The 21,236-nt window shown below is 38.6% G+C and overlaps 2 protein-coding genes and 1 long non-coding RNA gene across 4 annotated transcripts in view; all 3 read left to right on the top strand.

Annotated features, from left to right (window-relative positions):
• Positions 1-1,542: 1,542 nt before the first annotated feature.
• LOC129411902 (uncharacterized) lies at positions 1,543-4,686 on the top strand. Of its 2 annotated transcripts, none has more exons than XR_008633491.1 (3): positions 1,543-1,679; positions 2,419-2,722; positions 3,839-4,686. It is a non-coding gene; the product is annotated as an uncharacterized LOC129411902 (long non-coding RNA). The 2 variants fall into 2 exon arrangements; XR_008633492.1 differs by having other exon boundaries at positions 1,563-1,679; positions 2,424-2,722.
• A 5,574-nt stretch (positions 4,687-10,260) lies between these two features.
• On the top strand, positions 10,261-14,168 carry LOC110171715 (eomesodermin-like). Its single transcript, XM_020937481.2, is given in 8 exon segments — positions 10,261-10,443; positions 11,229-11,343; positions 11,345-11,737; positions 11,827-11,981; positions 12,150-12,271; positions 12,480-12,638; positions 12,747-12,808; positions 12,890-14,168. Coding segments are annotated over 7 exon segments (1,770 nt in total). The 5' UTR covers positions 10,261-10,443; positions 11,229-11,236; the 3' UTR covers positions 13,662-14,168.
• A 772-nt stretch (positions 14,169-14,940) lies between these two features.
• LOC110171634 (ankyrin repeat and IBR domain-containing protein 1) overlaps positions 14,941-21,236 on the top strand; it is a 17,980-nt gene continuing 11,684 nt past the window's right edge. The window contains exons 1-6 of the mRNA XM_020937382.2: positions 14,941-15,084; positions 16,631-16,910; positions 18,054-18,354; positions 18,650-18,832; positions 19,302-19,419; positions 20,042-20,250. Of these exons, the coding sequence (XP_020793041.1) occupies positions 16,723-16,910; positions 18,054-18,354; positions 18,650-18,832; positions 19,302-19,419; positions 20,042-20,250 (999 nt within the window). The 5' untranslated portion in view covers positions 14,941-15,084; positions 16,631-16,722. The remainder of the gene's footprint in view (positions 15,085-16,630; positions 16,911-18,053; positions 18,355-18,649; positions 18,833-19,301; positions 19,420-20,041; positions 20,251-21,236) is intronic.

The raw sequence follows: 21,236 nt of genomic DNA, 5'->3' as shown, positions 1-21,236 counted from the left end.
CTCAGACAGAATCCTAAACAGGGTTACAGTTTTCCTAAACAAGATTTTATCAAATTTTATTTTCAAAACTGATTACTCATCCTCCAAAAGCAAGCTTTACCATCAAAACTCTCAAACTTTGGTCATGTGGTTTATGTGCCGGAGCAGCTTTGAAGATTTCATCCTGCTTCAGAGACAACAGAGAGTCAGTGCAATCAGTGATTTAGTGCAATCTCTGCGGTTCACTCTGTACAGATCAATTTGGGAAAGGAAGAGCCAAGTTGTTTTCTCTAAAACCAGTCAGTATATTGAAACATTTTATAATCATATATTTAGTAAAGAATCATATTAATTGAAAACAAATGTAAATATTTTTTGCACACTGAATTTTATGGTATTTTATCCAAATACTTGAGCTGAAGAAAATTATGAGATGTCAGAGTAGAATATATCAATACTTTGCTATATATATGTGATATATGGGTTATGGAAAATTAAATAGGACATTAATATCATCATCACACTGGATATATGGCTTCTGTAGAATGTCTCTGTTCATGCCTCTGTACGATGTCTATGTGCCCTACTGAGACCTTTGTCCCTGTTTCACTCGTGTGTGTTTGAGTTTCTATATTGATAATCCTTTACCACATGAGAACTGCCCTGTTATATTAACAAATCAAGGTTAATTCTCTGATCAGATTCTGAATTAGAGTCTGATGTCAAGTGTTGTGAGAAGCCTGAGAAATGTGCCTGCATGAACTGATGAGAAATGTTCCAAATGATTTGACCAGCTAAGTCCCAAACTCAAAGGTTTTAATGAATTCATTTGAACGTTTGCAATGATCAAGCTAAACAAAGTGTTTTTTTGTTTTGTTTTGTTTTTTTTAATGCTAAAATGATGTACTATAAAACATGTGTTGTTTCCACATGAAGGCTTGCATGCTGAAAGACCAATCTGACTCAAAACAAAACAAATAAAAAAAATTACAACTTACATCTACTATCAGCTGGGAGCCCCCTTGTGCAGTCAGACAAGGCCACACATAGCCTAGACATAGGTCTACTGTAGACTGCTGCACCAAACACCTCCCTCACATCCAAACCACACACATCCAACGATCACGATTCACACTCACCCACTCACTGTAAGTCAGTGTGATGTGAGAGGATGCCTGCTCTGTCTGTCTGCCCCAGGTTCTCACAGCTCTCTGAACTCACCTTCAGCTTCCTTTGTAGATAAGCTCACACCAACCTCAGGCCGACACCTGTCTTTGACCCTGAAAAATATTACAACATAATGTGCAAACCATTTCTTTAAATTCTTTGGATTTATTGTCAAACTTTGTTAGTTACCTAAATGAATCGATCCATAACATACCCTACAGTACAATGTAATAGCCAAAACACAAAAAATACATACAAATTTAATTCATTTAAAAAAATGTCACTCCTGATTTACTAACATATAGGCTAATTTACCTGTTTAAATATGTTGTATTTTAAATGGTATACATCACCTATCACTTATGCTTTCTCTTTGTCACATGCAGGGTGAAGTATGTGAATGCCCACTTGGCCCTCTCGGAGCCCTCTTTCTGCCTGAGGAGGATGCATGCTGTTAGTTATGGCAGAGTCCGGGGCTCCAGCTCTGATCCAATCTAACCCGAGCAGCGGGCTGCTGAACCTGGCAGAAGGAGGTTAGCAGAGTTAAACCCTTTCAGAACATGCCTCAGTGACCCGGGACACCACCAGTTCCTCCAACTGTCCACACACAAGGCCCCTGTGCGAGAATGTCAAAGGGTCATTGACACCTTTGTACAGCTAATGTAACCATTGATAATTGATTTGTATTAATTACACTAATATTAATTTTAATTAAATTTTTTATTGATATTTTTATACAAAAGTCTTACAGTTTTGCCTTTAACAGCCAAAGTAAAGAAGCTTTCAGAAGTTGTTTATTATATACTTAAATATACTTAGATTATATTCTATTCAACACAGTTAATAAAGAAAATATAAAAAAAAAAATATATATATATATAAATTAATTTCATGCTATGTGTACATTGGCTGCAGTTATTGGTCTGGACAAATGGGCTTCTCAACATTCAAATTTAATTTAGCATAATATCAGACAATGATTGAGAACTCAAACAAAAAAGCACACATTTGTGTTACTCGATGGCAGAGCTTTGGTGCATATCAGACAACACGCCTGCCTCAGTGTTTTCAGTTCAAATTGTACTTCAAAGGGTATACCACACCTTTCACTCCCCGCTCACAGCTCCATTTGCATGCATTCATTTTAATGTACTAAATGTCTATTTCAAATATATATTTATGAAGTGAGTATGTAATGCTTCTTATACAAGCAGTAATTTTAAAAGTATATTATAAAAACAACTGAAGCTTTAATCTCCACTCTTTTTTCAGAGCAGTCAGACAGCAGAATGATGCTTCTCATTGCTCCTTGTCAGTTTGTTGCGGGGCTGTTTTGGCTGGCAGATGGAGTGTGGAGATGAGATTTTGAGAGTGTTTAAACCCTAGCGGCAGGACTCCTCTTCAGGGTCGGTGGGGAGCAGACGATCCGATGGTCTGGGTGAGGGGATTACAGGCAGACACAGGCAGACCTCCACTGCTCCGGCCTGTCGCAGAGGACCTAACGTGGCTCTCCACTGTGAAATGCCTGTCAATGTCAAGAAGTCAAGAAACTGCAACACACTTTTGGCTAATGGTGGTGAGTGTGTTTACCATTACCATGTTATACCATTTATATATACATTTCATCTTTGGTTGGATGCAAGTAACTAATTGAGTATTTCATTTAGTTTATGTAAAGTAATAAAAAGCTAAAAGTTTTTCTATTTGTATATGTTATCATTTAAGTATTTTATATATATTTTATACAGCCTCTTTATCTATCCAGGCTACAAAAAAAAAAGTACTCTTTAGTAATTTTTTTAAAAGTAATTCTTTAGGAAGATGCGTTTAGCTCTGAACATTGCAAGAGTTTTTGATTTTTGATACACCTGCCCCTCATTGTGGTCCTTACTATTGAAATATTTGTGTATTTCTCTCACAGTTGCTATTAGTATACAGGGCTATTACTCTATTTGATTTATTTTCATTAAATTCTAAAACCTGCATTTTAGACCTTTTTTTGAACATGGCCTGGTTGTGTTGGCACCACCTGAGAAATGTCAGAATGCATTTCCTCTGAAGCAAATGAAGAGCTGTGCCACTGAGCTACAATCTGTAGTCACTTCTCAGGCAGGCTAAAGCCTTTGACACCAGAGTTTTTAATTAAAATTACATTAGGACTAATCAGCCGAGAGGAGGGGATGGAGGTCAGAAGGACTAAGGAGGGGGTCACTATCTGCTGCCAGGGTCTTCATTATGGGCTGAAAAGGTTGGATCAGCCGCTTTGTTCTAATATGAAGTTTATAACATTAGTTGATATTATATATCATCATCATAAAAAAAACAACAACAACAAAAAAAACATATATCACATTACAAAATGTATTTTGAAACATGTTCACTTTCAAAAGTGCTGTATTCTGAATATTTACAATACTTTTCCATTGATAATAGTAATTAATATTTATGATCTATATGCTGTGATATACTTTTTTTTCACTTTGCTCAATGATGCAATGACTTTTAACATTTCTAAAATACATTGCAAATGTGCATACATTTATCATGCTACACATTTGGTCAGTTCTAACAAAACCTAAAACTTGCTAAGGTAGTCAAGAGTATTTTTGACAGAGGGAACACATGTGCTCTCTCTGTGCATTTGTAAAGGCAAGATCAAATGTTAATGCAACTTTTCTCTTTTCTGAAACAGCAGAGGCAGAAGAGAGTCGGGGACACAAAAACCTATTCGCTCACACACAAGGACTTCTCGCCAAGATAATTATAAGCTTTATGAAAGTAGTGTGGAAGAAGGGGGAAGGAACCCAGCACAAGAATGGGCAGACGGGAGGAGAAGAAAATTACTTTTCCCCTTTGGCTCTGCTTTATGCCCCTTCTAACAAGAGAAGAGATGGCAATGTATGGAGGAGGCCTTCTTCAAGCTGGCATCCCGGGGCTTCTGGTAGCATAAGGCAAGGAATAGTATTCAGAATGTCTTGTGTTTTCTTCTGTTCATTAATCCACCAAAACCTTTGACCATTCCACAATAACCAGCTCATTACATGGTCCATCTTGATCAAAAAGACGAGTAGGACAGACCTTAGCTGAAATGAAGTCTGTACCATTTGAATAGGAGTTTGGTATAGACCCCAGTTCTAAACAACACCAAAAAGAACATCTTGTCTTTTGATCAAGTTTTTTTCCTCCTTCAGCCTACATCGAGTGTCTGAATGCACTTAATTATCTAAAAAGGGAAAAGTTTGTACCTGTTGAAAAAGCTACCCTTCTAGCTTGCTCGGCCTCGTTAATGCCAACAAAAAGCGAGATGCGTACGAATGGTCAGGGAGGACGCCACATGCTGCGGAGTGCCTTTCAGAGATGTCCCTAATAAGAATGCAGCGGTGAGAGCGGCTGAATGCATGCTAGGAAAGATAGGCAGGGAGGAGGACAAGAAGAGAAAGGAGAAAAACATCTTTTACCTCTCCTATAATTACTACAAATAAAGAATGGGCTAAGGAAGAAATGGCAGAGGAGATTTTCCATTATGACTGAAAAACCCATCAGGCGCAGAAAGCAAAGATCGATCGTTTTTAATGGATAAAAGAGAAGTTTCATATCTTAAAGTTAAAAAAAAAAACTATGTAGAAACTGCTTTGTCTGTTCACTTTTGCTACTAAAAGTAGTGTCCAGTCTGACAGCGTGGAGTGAGTTGTATTATATACTTTATATGCATTGACAATTCCTTTATATTTCCCCTTCTGAAATCTGAATAAATTTGATTTAAAATACATTTTTATTGTTGCTTCAGAGGTATTGCTTGTCCTAAGATACACTCTCTAACCTCTGACCTCTGGAGTGGGGAGTGAGCTCTGGCTGTAAATGTTTCACACTTTTATCAGGAGTGTTTTGGAGTGTTCACTCTTGGCTTTCAGTAAAACTATCAGGGCATTTACACTTTCATACAATAAACCACTTGACCCTACAGGGCAATGTACATTATTGGCATCGTCCCCTTCAACAATCCAAAACACATTAGAAAATATCAAAATATTGTACATTTTTAACAACACACTAACACATACATTTTTATTTATACTAGGACTACTATAAAGCCAAGATGTATGTTTATTCTGTAAATTACTTTTTTCAAACAGATTTAATTTTATTGATAATTCAGCCTAAAACATGGTGTTACAGTATATTGAAACTATACTACAATGGCTAAATCAAATGAACATGTTTTATAGGCCCCATTAGCCAATATAAATGTTTTTATTCCAGTTTTATTTGTAATACACATGGAAGCCTTTATGAGCTATTGGCAGTGTTGTTAGAGGATCAGTAGGTGTTTGTTTATGTCAAATAAATGACACTAAAATTGGTGAAAAATGCACCACAAAAGGATGATGCAAATCAGAACTTTCATCTAAAAACTGCAGTGTTTATTCAATATAAGCTTGTTGATTCGAAGCTCTGTGCATTAGAAGTGTGTGTGAGGGATGGAGGGATGGGGGTTCGGAAAGCACAGGCCTCATGCTGCGATAGGTGCTAAAATATACAGCGTGAAAAACTCAGTGAGAAAGTGGCAGCTGAGCAACAGGAAGGAGTACTGCTGCTATGGAAGACTTGTGTTCGGGAAACAATAACAATCTGTTTTACAATCAGCACCCCAATACAAATATATAGTTTAAAATACCAAAATAGTGATTGTAAGTTTATCACAATCTTTTACTCTACTGGTCAACCTTTTTTTTTTAAAATATTTCATCAGCCCAAAGAGCAGGGAAAGTTAACTTCTTACTGTCTTTGTCAAATTATATATAGCCATTTCTAACAGTAACGAACTCGACAGTTTTTCAAGGCTTAATGGAAATAGATTAGGTTCTCTATCTTACAAGGCTGTGCTTAGAAGACTGATCATGTTATTTTAGACATGGTGAACAAGATAAAGAATAGACCTATAAAACTAAACTGTCGATAGTTACCATCCACTGGAATTGGGGGAACACATTTATCAAACAAATAAAATACCAGATATACTTAAGTTCACTAGCCCAGAGTGTTTCCCATTTGTTAGACTAGGTTAAGTACACCTACAAGCCCTTAAGAGAATGAACAAAATACATCTATTTAAAAAGTTTTTGACAATAACTTTAACAACATCTTGACAATGTTCCTTCTTTTTTCTTCTCCTAGTTCTCCTGAATGGCAAGGCCCTGCTAAAATAAGCATATGCACACATCCTCGGTGCAGAGGGAGGAGGAGTGTACGGCACCATCTCAATTATCAAGCTCTCCGTGCCACTCTCCACACCTCATGTTTCTGTGTTAATGAGTGGATTAGGGCCCTGATTAAGATGCACTTAACCCATAAACAGCATTCACATATCAGCCCCAAAAGCCAATTAAAGTCAAGTCCTGTTGACTGCAAGACTGAGGACCAAGTCATTTTTCAGCAGACTGGGACGAGTGGGCCATTTAAAGTAGTGAGAAATGGAGCAGATTTGGGTCACTCAATAAAAATAGCATTGGAAGATTTGGGTTTGACTGGTATTTTTAGACAGAAAATATATCTGAGGGAAAAGTGTTTATGGACTTACTAGTAACACTCTAATATATATGAAGACACGGGGCCACAAGCTGGTATTGGTATCAAGAGCAGAGCAGGCATGCAGGATGGAAGCATTAATCTGTCCAGGCAGATGTGCAACTGTTGAAAATATACATGAAAAACTGAAAAATAGCTTTATGTTCATTTTGATAAAACATGAAAAAATGCTGAATGAAACGGGTTGACAAGATTTTTGTAAAGTTTTGTTTTTACAGAGTTGCTGCTAATGAATAAACTGATTGCAAAATTTTAGAACTCAAAATGAACGACTAAAATAAGTCATATGCGATTTTCAGAAATAACCTTATCTCTTGTACCTGCTCACTTTTAATCTGTGATAAATACAAATTTCAGTGACAAATCGTGTTACAGCTTCTCTATTTATGCTTCCAAACTTGTAAACTAAGCTGATTAATTAGCTTTCTGGCTTATACCTCTGAACCATAAAGAGCTTGTAAATTACCTTTGGGGAAACTGACAACAGGCACACAAAACAATAAATCAATGGATCTAATGAAGCGCACGTGCCATGGCTGTGTCCTATCTTTACTACAGTCATTGTATAGAATAACAATGAGAAAAATAGGGGATGGTGCTTAAATTGTTAATCATAACGTGATGCAGCAGTCAGCAGATTTAGTCCAGGCTGCTCCTAGGCGGACAAATGCGAGATTTCTTCCACACCACTGGAGCTGACTAGAGAAGGGAACAGCCCTGATTCAAGAACGTCGGATTGGGTTGGTCTGTGATGTGCATTGTTCATATAGAGAACACATAGTTTGTAGTTAGGGTACAGAATTTAGTGCTACACCAGTGCACTGATTTATTGTTTATTGGGAACAATATAATCTGATCCATAGCATTTTATATTAAAGGTGCACTGTATAACATTTCTAGTAGAAGATCTGCCACCAGCTCATCTCCATGGAAATATTATTGCTTTGTCTAGAATGTTCCATGATATAGATTAAACCTATTTATCACAAAGGATACACGCAGGTTACAGCATTACTCTATTTACTATTATTATTCAGAGTCACTACTCTTCTGAGAATTCTGAGAGGAATTATTGTATTTCTGAGCAATAGAAACACCCGTAATGGATAAATGATAGATTGATATGTTTAATGTAATACCATGGTACATTTCAAGCAAAGCAATGACATCTCGATGGAGAAAAGTAGGTCCACCCTCCACCAGAAAAGTTATGCAGTGTACCTTTAAGCTAAAATTCAATGATAAAAGAGAAGGATCAGCTCCCTCTCTTTCTTTCATTCTTTTTTTCTTTTAACTACGGTGTAACTATATAGGTAGAGGTTCCACCACTTGTCTTTTCTTGTCTCCATGGAAATGGTATCACTTTGTCTGAAATGTTTCATAGTGTGGCGTTAAACTTATCCATCCGCCATTTATTCCACTATGGGTGCTATTTTTGCTCAAAGATACCTAAAGTTAACGGACCATCCTTTGTGCAGATCTGACCAGTATAAAATCTGTTGTTATTATGAAATATACTCACCGCAGAAGTAACTTTGTCCATACAGTAAAACATAGTGTTGTGGTGACTTGGGGTTAGTGGGGCACAGCAGATTGGTGGGCAGCAGATCCTGACACTACAGATTGGCTGAGATCTAGGATGTGCTCGGAGCAGGACATTAATTGGTTTTGGCTAAGGTCTTCAACAAGTTCTCATCAAATAAGAAGTGATTTGGAAGAGTCATGGTTCTTGGCCGACAAAGACTTTGGGAAGATGAATATCTTGTGTGAACTTTGAATCAGAGCTTGACATTTGGTGCCTAATAAAAATCTGCACTCTCAGTATTTTATAAAAAAGTTGTTGGATCACTACATTCCCATTTTGCACATTGTCTCATTACCATTACATTAGGGTGTTCGTCTTATCTTATCTCATCCAGACTAATTGGCAAATTGGCTTATCCACTACCCACATTGATAAGGAGACGTATAGCAAGATAGCCACACAGTACAAATCCATCCAAACAGTATCTCATTTGCAAATGTAAATGAGGAAACACCAAATCTTTACAGAAAGGCAGAAGTGTATCTCGGTGGGATAGCTGGAACATGACAGCCCCCTGACCGCCCCCACGCTGAGCACCAAATGTGATGGTCCACTCCTGCTGCTAGTCTTTGCACAATACAGGATTGAACCATGACTTGTAAGCAAAGGGGGAACGAGGAGCAGGATGACTTAAGGCTTTTACCTGATATGTTTTATAGAATGCTGAATGAAAGAAAACATAGGCTACTTCTTGAAATAGTCGAAACACCTTGGAGTATATAATGATGATTATTCAACCACAATGAATAACAATGCTGCTTTCTTAGAATATCACTCAGCCAATCAATCCTCAGTTAGGGCTTGTGGCAGTCGTGACATCACCAGCAGTGTCGGGTTCAGTTCCTCCCGTGGCTTGGGACCAACAGGGCCTTCTGCTGACCCTGGTTTGTCTGTAGATCTGTGTGTGTATGTGTGTGTTTGTATGTGTGTGCGTGTGTGTGTGCGCGTGCACATGTGCTTGTATGTGTGTGTCTCCTCCTGTCTGTCCGGAGCACTGTGGGAGAGGCGACCTGGGGCATGGCTCACATTCAGAATCAGCCCTTTAGATGTGTCAAAAAGCAAGCACAGTGAGGGGACAAAGTGGGACTGAAAGAGCATCAGAGTAAAACAACAGATAAGATTTGAAGTTGATGTGAATGTGATTTGGATTTAAAAGATAAAACACTTTGCACATCAAAGCAGAGGAAAATTTTTCTTGAGGACACCTTTAAATGTCCTACATATGAATGCAAGCAGCACATTCAGTGTTGTTTGTGATGTTTGTCAGTGGCTTGACCCATACAGACAGCTTGTCGGTGTATTCATGTTGAGTAGGTGTCAGCAATTTCCCTAATTCTTAAATTAACCTCATATTGTCCACATGGCAGAGCAAGGATGGGCCTCAAAAAGGAGAAATTATTGGATACTTTGTCTGCATTTTCTTTGAACTTTGAAGAATGTTATTAAAGGTGTTTAAAAACTGGTCCTCTATCCTGTAAAACATATTAGATGTGATTGTGATCGTTACATTAATATGCAAAATTTAACAATAAAAGGGATTAGATACATAATTTTAGGAAAACCAGTATCAGTGCTCAGCCTTAAAGCAAGATTAACTTTTAAAGATACAAACTCTTTTGTGTTAAATGTCATAAAGGTGTAATTCACAAGCAACGTCTTGAGTTGTGTTTTCACACTGACCATTTTGTAACTTCTATTTCGTCCTAAAACATTCAGGCTGCAACACTATGCTAATTGTAAGTATAAAGTAGGCCCAAATCTTTAGAACGATGAAATTATTCCTACTCCTAAAATATAACGCGCACGGTCAAAGTTTATCTATTAAAAATCGATATTCACAGACGCAGCGTGGTCTTTAAGCTCTCGCACCTTGTGCCAGTGATGCTGAGGATCCCCGGCCCCTCCCCTGGGGTCCAGAGGAGGACCTGATAATAGGCTGCTACTCGTGCGTCATGGCAGCAGCGCGCTGAAAGCGGCGGTGCGCTTCTTTGCCGTTCAACATTTTACGCACGAGTTTCAGTCTTCAAGATCTAAGACAAGATTTATTAAGTTACATGGACGAAAAATTCAACATTTAGAGGACACAACCCTTTTGACAATTTACCCACAAAACAAACAAGCACTTGGTAAGTCAATACTTTTCCGATATTTTAATTCTACAAATTTACAGCTCAGGCCGATGAACATAGCAAAATAAAATTATAGACCATTGTAGGCTTTTTTTTTTTTTTTTTGTTGGCCACAAATATGTTTTTTTAATCTGAATTGGGTTATTACTTTTAATAGAGAAAATAAACAACAAAGGAGAAAGTAATGAGTGTAGGTGTGTGCTTTCTTACCACCTTAAATTGAACAGAATTAATACAGGTTAATGTTATCAATTAGTCCCTTTAGACTAATATAAAATGTTTTGGTTAATTTATATCGACAGCATTTTATGGATCCTTACAGAAAACTCAGCCTTATAACAATAAGCATGTTAACTTTCTTAAAATGTCTTAAACACAATCATCGGCACAAGAAAACTTTATATTTCTTACAACTTTATCAAATTCTTGCTTTGCGTAAAATGGTGCTGTGCGTATAAGTTATCATATATATTCATATATATGTATATATATATATATATTTTTTTACATGAGAAGATCGACAATTACATTTCAAGGTTTACATTTTACAGCCATAAACAAACAACAGGCAATGGTTTGCCGTGGCAGCAAAAAGGCCAAAACAACGGGAGAAATGCACTTGAACTGCACTTGAACTATATATATATATATATATATATATATATATATATATATATATATATATATATATATATATATATATATATATATATATATATATATATATATATATATTCTTAAATTGTAACAAAAACAGATTGTTCTTTATTTAATTTCTTTAGTTACAAAAATGCTCGGCAGTGATGGAGACAGCAGTCCTTTCTCGTCTGCCAAAGACGCAGCTGATGAGAAGCGCAAGTCTCCGGCCTTGGAGCGAGAAGAGTCGTCCAGCCGCGAACAGGTTTGGGGACCATGGCGTAGACCGCTACTACATCCCACCCTCAGTCTCCAAACAGAGCACAGAGACGGCCAATCCGTGCTCGTTCCTCCCTTATACCCCGAGCAGCACCGTTTACAGCTCTTCAAGTGCACCCCGATACCCCTCATCTTTGCATCTGAGCTCCGTGCTGCCTCCAGCGGGATTCTCCCCCTCCTCCTCTGGCCGAGGCCACTTCAGTCCGGCCTACCAACTGGGCCAGAGTCCTGGCTGCCTGTACCCGTCTTACGCCAGCAACATGGCCCTACCTACGAACACGGCACACACGCGCGCGCAAGTGTACTTGTGCAATCGGCCGCTGTGGCTCAAGTTCCACCGACACCACACGGAGATGATCATCACCAAACAGGGCAGGTATGGACCGCGCGACCACAACAAACTTTGCAAAGTGCGCATGGTTGCAAAGCAATCTTATCAATAGTCTCTGTTTTGTGTTTTTCCAGGCGTATGTTTCCTTTTTTAAGTTTTAACATAGCTGGGCTAAACTTAACTGCGCATTACAACGTGTTTGTGGAGGTTGTTCTCGCGGATCCCAACCACTGGCGATTTCAAGGGGGCAAGTGGGTCACGTGCGGCAAAGCGGACAACAGCAGTCAAGGTAGACTCCTGGCCCAAGTTCACAAAATCATTAGGCTATTGTTTTAACAGGGCAGAATTTGAGAAATAGTGAATGATAGACAAAATTATATTTCACAACGCTTCCTGTAAAATATCGCTTGATGACTACAACACAAATTTACACTAAATTATGATTATTTTTTCTTAGGAAATAAAATATATATCCATCCTGAATCACCAAACACTGGAGCCCACTGGATGAGACAAGAGATCTCCTTCAGTAAACTCAAACTGACCAACAATAAAGGCACCAATCACAGCACCTCTCAGGTATGTTCTTCATTTTTTAAATGCACATAAAGTTTATTAAACTTAAAAATTCTGGCCTATTAAATAGCATACATATCTTTTTATATTATTTTATATTAAAGTGGTCTTAAAATTGTTTAAACTAGGCTATGTTTATTGAATGCTATAGCTGGCTAAATAGTAAAACAAAAGGTGAACATTTTTATATATGAAAAAAAATTCTTTCTAGATGATTGTGTTGCAATCACTGCACAAATACCAGCCTCGGCTGCACATCGTCGAGGTCTCTGAGGATGGAGTCGAGGACATCAGCAATGAACACAAGACCCAGACTTTTACCTTCCCAGAGACACAGTTTATCGCTGTTACTGCCTACCAAAACACTGATGTAAGTGTCTCTCCACTGCACCTTAATACAATTGTTACAACAAATATTTATTTAGATGTGAGTACATACACCAGAAATCTCAATGATATGCTGCTTATTTTCTTTTAGATCACACAATTAAAAATAGATCATAATCCCTTTGCCAAAGGATTCAGAGACAATTATGATTCGTGAGTATACATTTATTGTTCTTTATCCATCGATCTAAAAGTCCTGTACATTATATATTACTTAACTGATGTATGTTTCAGAATGTACACTGCTCCGGAGAGCGACCGGCTCACTCCGTCCCCCACAGAATCGTCTCGTGCTCACCAGATTGTACCTGGGGCACGCTATGCCATGCAGCCTCTGTTCCAGGACCAGTTGGTACACAACCTTCCTCAAAGTCGCTATTACAATAGTGAGAGAGCTGTGCCACAGACCAACAGCCTCCTGTCCCCCCAGACAGACGAGGGAGTGTCACAGCGGTGGTTTGTCACTTCAATGCAGCAAGGAGGAAACAACAGCAGTAGCAGTGGCAACAACAAGCTGGACCTGAGCCCATATGAAGGGGAGTACAGCTCTTTGCTGCCCTATGGCATCAAGTCCCTGTCCATGCAAACATCCCACGCCCTCAGCTATTACAGTGACTCGCCCTTCTCCACCATGACTCAGGGCTGGGGGTCTAGAGTGGCCTATCAGAGGAAGGTGTCCCCAAGCCTGCCCTGGTCCCCTAGGCCATGTCCCACATCAATTTTTCCTGAAGACTCAGACAAAACAAAGTCACTGGATGAGGAGGTGAATGGGAGTGTGATGCCCTGGACTGATTCACCAGTGTCCACCTCTTTAGATAAAACAGATTCATATACACCAGTGTGCAAGAGAAGACGCCTGTCTCTCAGCACTCCCAGTGCAGAGGACACACCGGTTGACATTAAATGTGAGGATTTGGTCTCCACGGTCAACAACAGCTCCTACGGCAAAGAAACACCCTCTTCCAAAAACATGGCAGCCTACTATTCATTTTACACAAACCAATAGACTGGATTACCAAGACCTTACATGAACCCCAGTATTTCCCATTAATAGGCTATTCATCAAGAAAATATGGTGGCCCACCATGGTCAATATTTATTGTGTCAAAAATGAAACCATAAGCAGTGGTTTAACGTTTTGCTTCTTGTATTGGCAAACTATAATGTTAAAAGGACTGTTTAAACGTTCAGTTCAATATAATAATACTTTTTTACCTCCGCAATTAAAACTAAAAGGATTCAAATCATTCAAATAATCAGTACCAATGCTGATAACACTGAACTCTATTTTGCCTTTTTGACATGCAAGCTCAGCAGGTGTTTTGTTGTTGTGACACATTATATTCGTATTTAGCGGTGCTAAGATGACAAAATAAACTACATATACATTTTTCAGTCAATGCCTATGTCTAACAATCAAGGTAGCTGTAATCGTTTGTATAGTTTAGTGTGTTTGACCTAAGCCTACATCTGTATCTGTTTCTCTTTTTTGCCCAATGTGTTTGCTTTGCACTACAAGACTTTGGCTATTTGTTATTAGGCATTTGTGCTTACAGATTATTTATTGAGCCTGTAAAAAGATGTTTGTGTACTCTTTATCAAAAGTCATATCATATTGTTCTAAATTGTAATGTTCAGACCTTTGATATTAAACAGACGCAAAAGTTTGCTTGTGTGACGCAAATGTTTTTTTCAGATTTTTTTAAAGTTCGCTACATGCAAATGAACGGAAGACCACGTCATATTATGCCATCTTGAATTTAGCAACAACTTGCTTAACATTTTTTCAAATACATAAATCCTACAATCGCCGATATACTGTAGAATGAAAGCGACAAACACACACACACACACACCTGAGAACAGACAGTCTGCCTGTCACCCAGAAAGTTTTTTTTTCAGTGGACTTTGTCTCACTCAAGTGGTCAAAAGGTATATTGCAGCGTAGACCAACTTGAAACCCGTTAACAGAAGTGTGATAGACTGAAGTCTGCTTTCTGTCTAAACAGACTTTTGTAAAATACGGTATCACGGTCTTTGTTTGTGCTCAACAATTGTACTGTATGGCGTGTTATTAATTAACATGCTTAGCCAATATTGCTATTGAAATGACGTGCTCAGAGGGACATATTTAAATTTTCCTTATTATGATTATTATTATTACTACTAATTTTGTGAACATATGTGTGTGTTGCCACTGTTTCTCATCGGCTTTCAACACTCACTGTTGGAACAAACTCGTGTTTTGTGGGATGTTGTCAACCTGGCAACCCGTGCGCAGCCAGGCGAGTGGACGGAACAGAAAAACATCACTGGAGCGCACATATGGCGAGCACTCACTTATCAAAATAGCTTCTGTAAAGCACAAATCCGAGTGTGACAGCTATTCTTACAGAGACGGAGCGACAATAATAGTCTGCCCTGTTCATGTAAGTTAAATTCACAGTCACTGGACAAGTGATTTGTTTAGTTTGCCTTAGCCAAGTGTTCTAGGTTAGCCAAGTTGGCTACAGCACAGTTAGCAAGCTAGCTCTGCTAGCGTGTGCGTTTACGTTAGCCAACGCAGATGATAGCGTCCTGTTGGGTTTTGTTTATGAATAACATAAAGCTAGCAAGACATGCTGGACACTGTAGTTTATCCAGCACCATCGAGAAATCGAAACCTGTCAGCTGACAGTGACTAAGGTTTGAGGTCACTGTTGCTCTTGAAAATGTGTCACAAACAAAGATGTTAATTTAGTACTGGTATGTCGTTACCACTGTTGTATGAGGTTTTAATGAGTGATTAAGCTAACGGTAAACAACACAAAACGTGGCCTATTTTTGTCTGATGAACAGTGGAGTGGCGATCCACTCCGTCTGCTCTGATTTGTGTGATATGACATCAGGCGAGATGTGTTGTGGCTGTCAGTGTTGCCTAGTGTGCAGTGTTGGGTTTATAGTTAACTATAAGCTTAAGTTAGCCACTAAAATGAAAAATATGTATGGGTTTCTACTGTTAAGTACAAATATTGCAGCACGTTTATTGTTTACAAGGTTACTGAAATGTGGCTAGTTTAGTCGATGCTCAGTGCGTTTAGCTACATGCAATCAAAAATCTGATCATAATAGCCAGCTTTGTGAATTCTGACGTTTTTTTATGATTGACTCTGCTAAATTTGATGTTGAATAATCTGATTTCATTTTTTGTCTTTCACTTTCACACAATGTGCTTGTGTTAACGAGGAAACTAGAACAGAAAGGTCAACTGGTGAAACAAAGCAGATCAAAAATGTAGCTAAAAGTATTTCTACTTGGAAATTCGTACACCACTTTATAAAAGTCCATGTAAGAACTGACATAAAGGGTGTTTTGGTTTATATGATTTTGTACATACATGCAAACACAGATTTATCTGATATGGGCTATCAGATTGATCTGATCTGGCCACAAAAAATGTAGCCACTGTTACTGTGAGAGTGTGAATATATTTAGGAAAGGAAGTTGATCAAGCAGCATCATAAAGACCATAAAGCTTCATTCCCAACAGTCAGGACCATATGGCTGTGGTGGAGGTGGATTGGTGTCGTGCTGCGTGATGTTCTTGAGCGGAGTGTCTCCTGCTTCACTGCGGCTCGTGGCCTCAGTGGGATGAACAGTTTTGGCAGAGCCCAACGGAAACTCCTGGTGATGACAGAGGAAGTGGTGTCCTTCTCTCAATTGGAAACTAGCTGGCCCCATATTGTAGCTGTAATGTGAATAGTGAGGCTTATTTCCCGGTACCGTACTGACGACTATGCAGACCTTATTTGGAGCAATGGGAGAAGCACCACTTTTCCCTATTATCCCAAAAGAGAAAAATAATAATTTTAATCGAACACCGGTATTTTCTTTGTACATTTCTGATATTGTTGTCACATGGCATATCTGCTGTTCAGTTCAGTGTTTTGTTCATGTGTTTATTTCCATTTAACTTTTATTTGTGTCTTTTTTTAGGACATTCACCATGCTGCCCTGCTGAACCCAAGCTGCTGAGGACCACTTGAGAGGCTTTTTCCCTGTGCTCACACTCAGCAGTCACAGGAAACATGGGGAACACTGCCACCAAGTTTCGAAAAGCACTCATCAGCGGAGATGAGCTGCTGGCCTGTCAGCTCTATGAGAGCAACCCACAGTTTAAGGAAGCACTGGACCCCAACTCCACCTATGGAGAGTCCTACCAGCACAACACTCCACTACACTATGCTGCTCGGCACGCAATGCTACGACTACTCAGGTTAGTATCTACTATTTGTTACTTATCAACAAATTGCTACATAGTAAGAATTGTCCATGTTTTCACTATAAATGTTTATTTAAGTCCCTTTTGTCTCTCAGTAAGCATATTTTCAGAATGCATATGGCCACTTTGAGGCTCCATCCTGAAAGTGTTTTTTATTTACACTTTATTTTCTGTTATTCTTTTTTATTTGTTTCATTTTTTTTTTTTTTTTTTTTTTTTACATTGAAAAGCATTTTTTCTTATCTTTATATCTTATTTTTGTTTTTTTAGTTATCATATTCCAGTTTTGCTGGGATGTTGCAGTTAGTCCAGAACTAAACACTGACTAATGCAGTTAGGGGTCTATGTTACCCATACACATTCTGCTATATGGTTTTAACCATTGCCAAGATGCTAAAATGAAAAAATTGATAATAGAAATAGAGGATCTGAATGATTACTAAATCCTAAGCAACTGAACCTAGACATGAGTGAGCAGTGTAAATGTCCATGTTGCAGACACTTCATCCAGAATCAATGCATGCTATGAATACAGATTACACACTGCAGAGTATGTGGGTCTGACTCTTACCTCACCACACCTTAGAAGATGGATTACAGCAGGCTTCCTGGCATAATTTTCAGGCAGTTGGGAGTATAGGCACCTTAAAAACTGTATTCACAGCTGCAACTGTGAGCTATGGTTTTTTGCAAAGTAATGACTAAGCATCTGATGTTTTAAGGTCACCATGGTTAAGGAATACAATAGATTATAAAGCACTGTCATTATTGTCAAAATAAGACAGAAATAAATTTTCTAAATTAATGAATCCAAGCAAATGTGTAGATTTATATTCTAAAAACAAATTCCAAGGAAAGACTGATAAAAGCTATTACTGAAAATCTATCATGTAGGCCCAGGCAGACACTCTAATGAGGCTGTTCCTGCAAAGTACAGCAAGTCAGGGACACACCATGTTCTTCTGAGCACCTGCTCCGTATAGGACATTCAACTAGTACACAAGAATACCTCTGCTGAGAAAGTCACTTTCAGTTCTTATTCAATGACAAAGCAATCTGTACAATAGCTGGAAATGTGCTGCTCTTAACATGTTGTTTATGTGAATGTTCAAATCTTATTTTTGTTATTATTGTTAGGTCCTTTCTTCTAAACAAAGATGGAAATCCCAATAAGCGTAATGTGCACAATGAGACCTCTCTGCACCTCCTGTGCATGGGCCCCCTGATACTAACTTCAGAGGGGGCCTTGCAGCCGCGCATCACACGACCACATGAAGATGAGTACCGGCGAGCAGAGTGTCTGAGAATCGTCCTTTCGTGGACCGGAGCAAAACTTGACCATGGAGAGTACGAAAGAGCTGATGTGAATGCCACTGACAACAAGAAAAACACCTGTTTGCACTATGCTGCTGCCTCGGGTGTCAAGACGTGTGTAGAGGTAAGATATGCCGTTGTAATCCACATGTCTTCTAATTTGTAATTTTGCAACTTTTAAAATTAACTTTGTATTTTATTTTCACATTAACATGTCCATCTTAAGCAATGATCTCAGCCATACTTTATTTTTTGGGGGGTGAGGTGCTCTAAAACATAAAGTCTGTTTGAAGTTGAGATATGTACGTCCTTCACTAAACAAATTTTTGAAAGTATTTGTAATATGCAAGAAATCTAAAAGCTGCACAATGAGATGTTATCTTCTCATGTAAAGTATTGCTTTGTGTTGAATTGTTCAGTTGCTGGTGCAGCGAGAGGCAGACCTGTTTGCTGAGAATGAGAACCGCGAGACTCCATGTGACTGTGCGGAGAGGCAGCACCACACAGAGCTGGCCCTGTGCCTGGAGTCGCAGATGGTCTTCTCTCTGGCCCCTGAGGCGGAGGGTATAGAAGCCGAGTACGCAGCCCTCGACAGAAGAGAGGTACAAAATACCAACGGGCATCGCAGCACACTCACTCAATTGATGTCACTTGAAGCTTACAAAATGCCTGAAATGTTTTAGGGGGGATTTAATAGTGCTGAAACTATGAACAGAATCTCATAAAGCTCCCATTTTCCACTGAACAAAACAACACTGGGTTTGGCAGTTGTGCTTTATATGAGTTCCAAGCCCTGTGAGACAGTGGACAAGTTCATGCTTTAAACTGAAATTGTGTCTCTCTATTGAATAAGATTCAAATGGAGTCATGCACATATTAACAAAAATAGTTAAAACGTAGATGCATCATTTTTACACAATAAGCATTTTAACTGCTTGTAGGCCACATGCTTCCTGCCATCTTTTTTTTTTTTTATTCTTTATTTTTTAGGAAAAAAACAACATTATGATCCTATTATTACCATGTTGATTTTTTCGCTATTGTTATTTTTCTCTCTGCTCTGTATTGTAGCTGTTTGAGGGCTTGCGGCCTCAGGACCTCCGCAGGCTGAAGGACATGCTGATAGTGGAAACGGCTGACATGCTTCAGGCCCCCCTCTTCACTGCAGAGGCACTACTGCGCGCCCATGGTACAAACTCCCAAACTAGAATCTCTCTGTTCTATGCAATTATCATCAGACTCACTCTCCTTTGTATGATTTATAACTATCTCACATATTAAAAAACTTACAACTAAACGTCATAATTATTACTTCTAGACACTTTTAATGTATTGATGAGTTTTAATTGAAATAAAATGAGGCGAATTGTGGTAATATTCATTATCTAAATGAGGCCATTTAGAAACTGGGGCCTTTAACTGCTGCAGAAGTCATTTTGGCAGACTGATAATGGCCTATTTGCTCTGTTGACTGTGGTACATGTTTCTTTTTTAAGAGCCGACCATTTTGTCAGAAAATATAGACTAGCCACAGTTTGCAAGTCCTGCAGTTTCCCTGCAAGAAAGCTCATTTTCTAGCAGTGTCTTTGTTGTGAGATTGGACATCCTTTCTAAAGCTGGCTCCTGGTCTTAGATGTATGAGTCAGCAAAGCATTATGTCTTTTTATGTATAGAGTTACAGACCTTATAGTGAGATGTCTGTATAGTGAGACATATTTTCCATTGTTACCATGCGAAAAAACTGTCCCTTCCAATTGTAGCCATTGTGGTGCTTTGCTATTGATGTAGTCCTGTCATCTTTCTATACACAGACTGGGACAGAGAGAAGCTGTTGGAAGCCTGGATGAAAGATGCAGAGGAATGCTGTCAGCGTTCCGGAGTGCAGATGCCCAACCCGCCCCCTAGTGGCTGCAATGCATGGGACACACTGCCCTCTCCTCGCACACCCCGCACTGCTCGATCTTCTATCACCTCGCCAGACCAAATAAGCCTCATGCCTGCAGATGAAGAGTCAGCCCTGGTATGAAAGGCACTTAAAAAAATACACACAACATTTTTTGTAGTAATAACTAACCACCACAGTATTTTAGATTTAATTTTCTAGGCTTACTAGCATTCAAACTACACTTGAAAAGCATCAAAGAAATATTTTAAATGGAAGACAGATGCACCAAAGAGAGAAGAAGAGATAAAATAAAACAAGTCATCAAATAAAACCGTTTACAATAATATTTCCAAAGTAACTAACAAAAGAAATGCAAATTGGATGCATTTTTAAAAATTATTTTCTTGACTTTTCATTTAGTAATTTTTTGCAGCAATCTGACATACTTTACTTTACTTTCAAGAACCAAAAAACAGTGTTTTGGTTTTTACTCCTACACAAAAATTTAATTATTATGATTATTTTCTTATTGGTGCATTGTAGTGTTGTAGTTAAGCCTGCACTAATTCCACTGACCATTCCAAGATCAATTTCGAGACCACAGGGTCCTGAGACAGAGACAAGACCGAGACTTTTAAAGGTCGACACTATGACAAGACCGAGACCACAGCACATTGAAACCAAATCGAGATCATCTGTGTAATTTTCAACATTTATTTGTATTTTACAGTTATTTTGCTACATATATATATATATATATACATGATTTTGCAAATCTATCTTTATTTGATCTGATAAATGTTAATTTAAGCTTAAAATAAGCCAAACACGGCACTTAAACACTGCGCCCCTTTTTTGGACCCTCACTCACAGAGAACCGTTTCTTTAAGCCAACTTCCACTGGCACTTAAGCAAACTGCTTTAAAGTGAAAAAAGTTTGTAGGATTTTTAAACCTGTTTTCCCAACTGGAGTTACATTATCTTACTGGTTTTGCAGTGATATTGAGTAGCCTCTGCACCAAATGCACATTGTGACACATACAAATGGATTGGATGCATACTGTTATTAGACAATCTTCAGCCACAGATCGCAGTAGGTCTGCGTTGAGCTGTAGGCTTGC

The sequence above is a fragment of the Boleophthalmus pectinirostris genome, unplaced genomic scaffold, assembly GCF_026225935.1.
Source record: "Boleophthalmus pectinirostris isolate CB_2022bp ecotype Guang Dong unplaced genomic scaffold, ASM2622593v1 HiC_scaffold_6, whole genome shotgun sequence".
Classification (NCBI taxonomy): Eukaryota; Metazoa; Chordata; class Actinopteri; order Gobiiformes; family Gobiidae; genus Boleophthalmus; species Boleophthalmus pectinirostris.
Note: the sequence above shows the minus strand (reverse complement) of the source record. Positions and strands in the feature narration are given on the sequence as shown.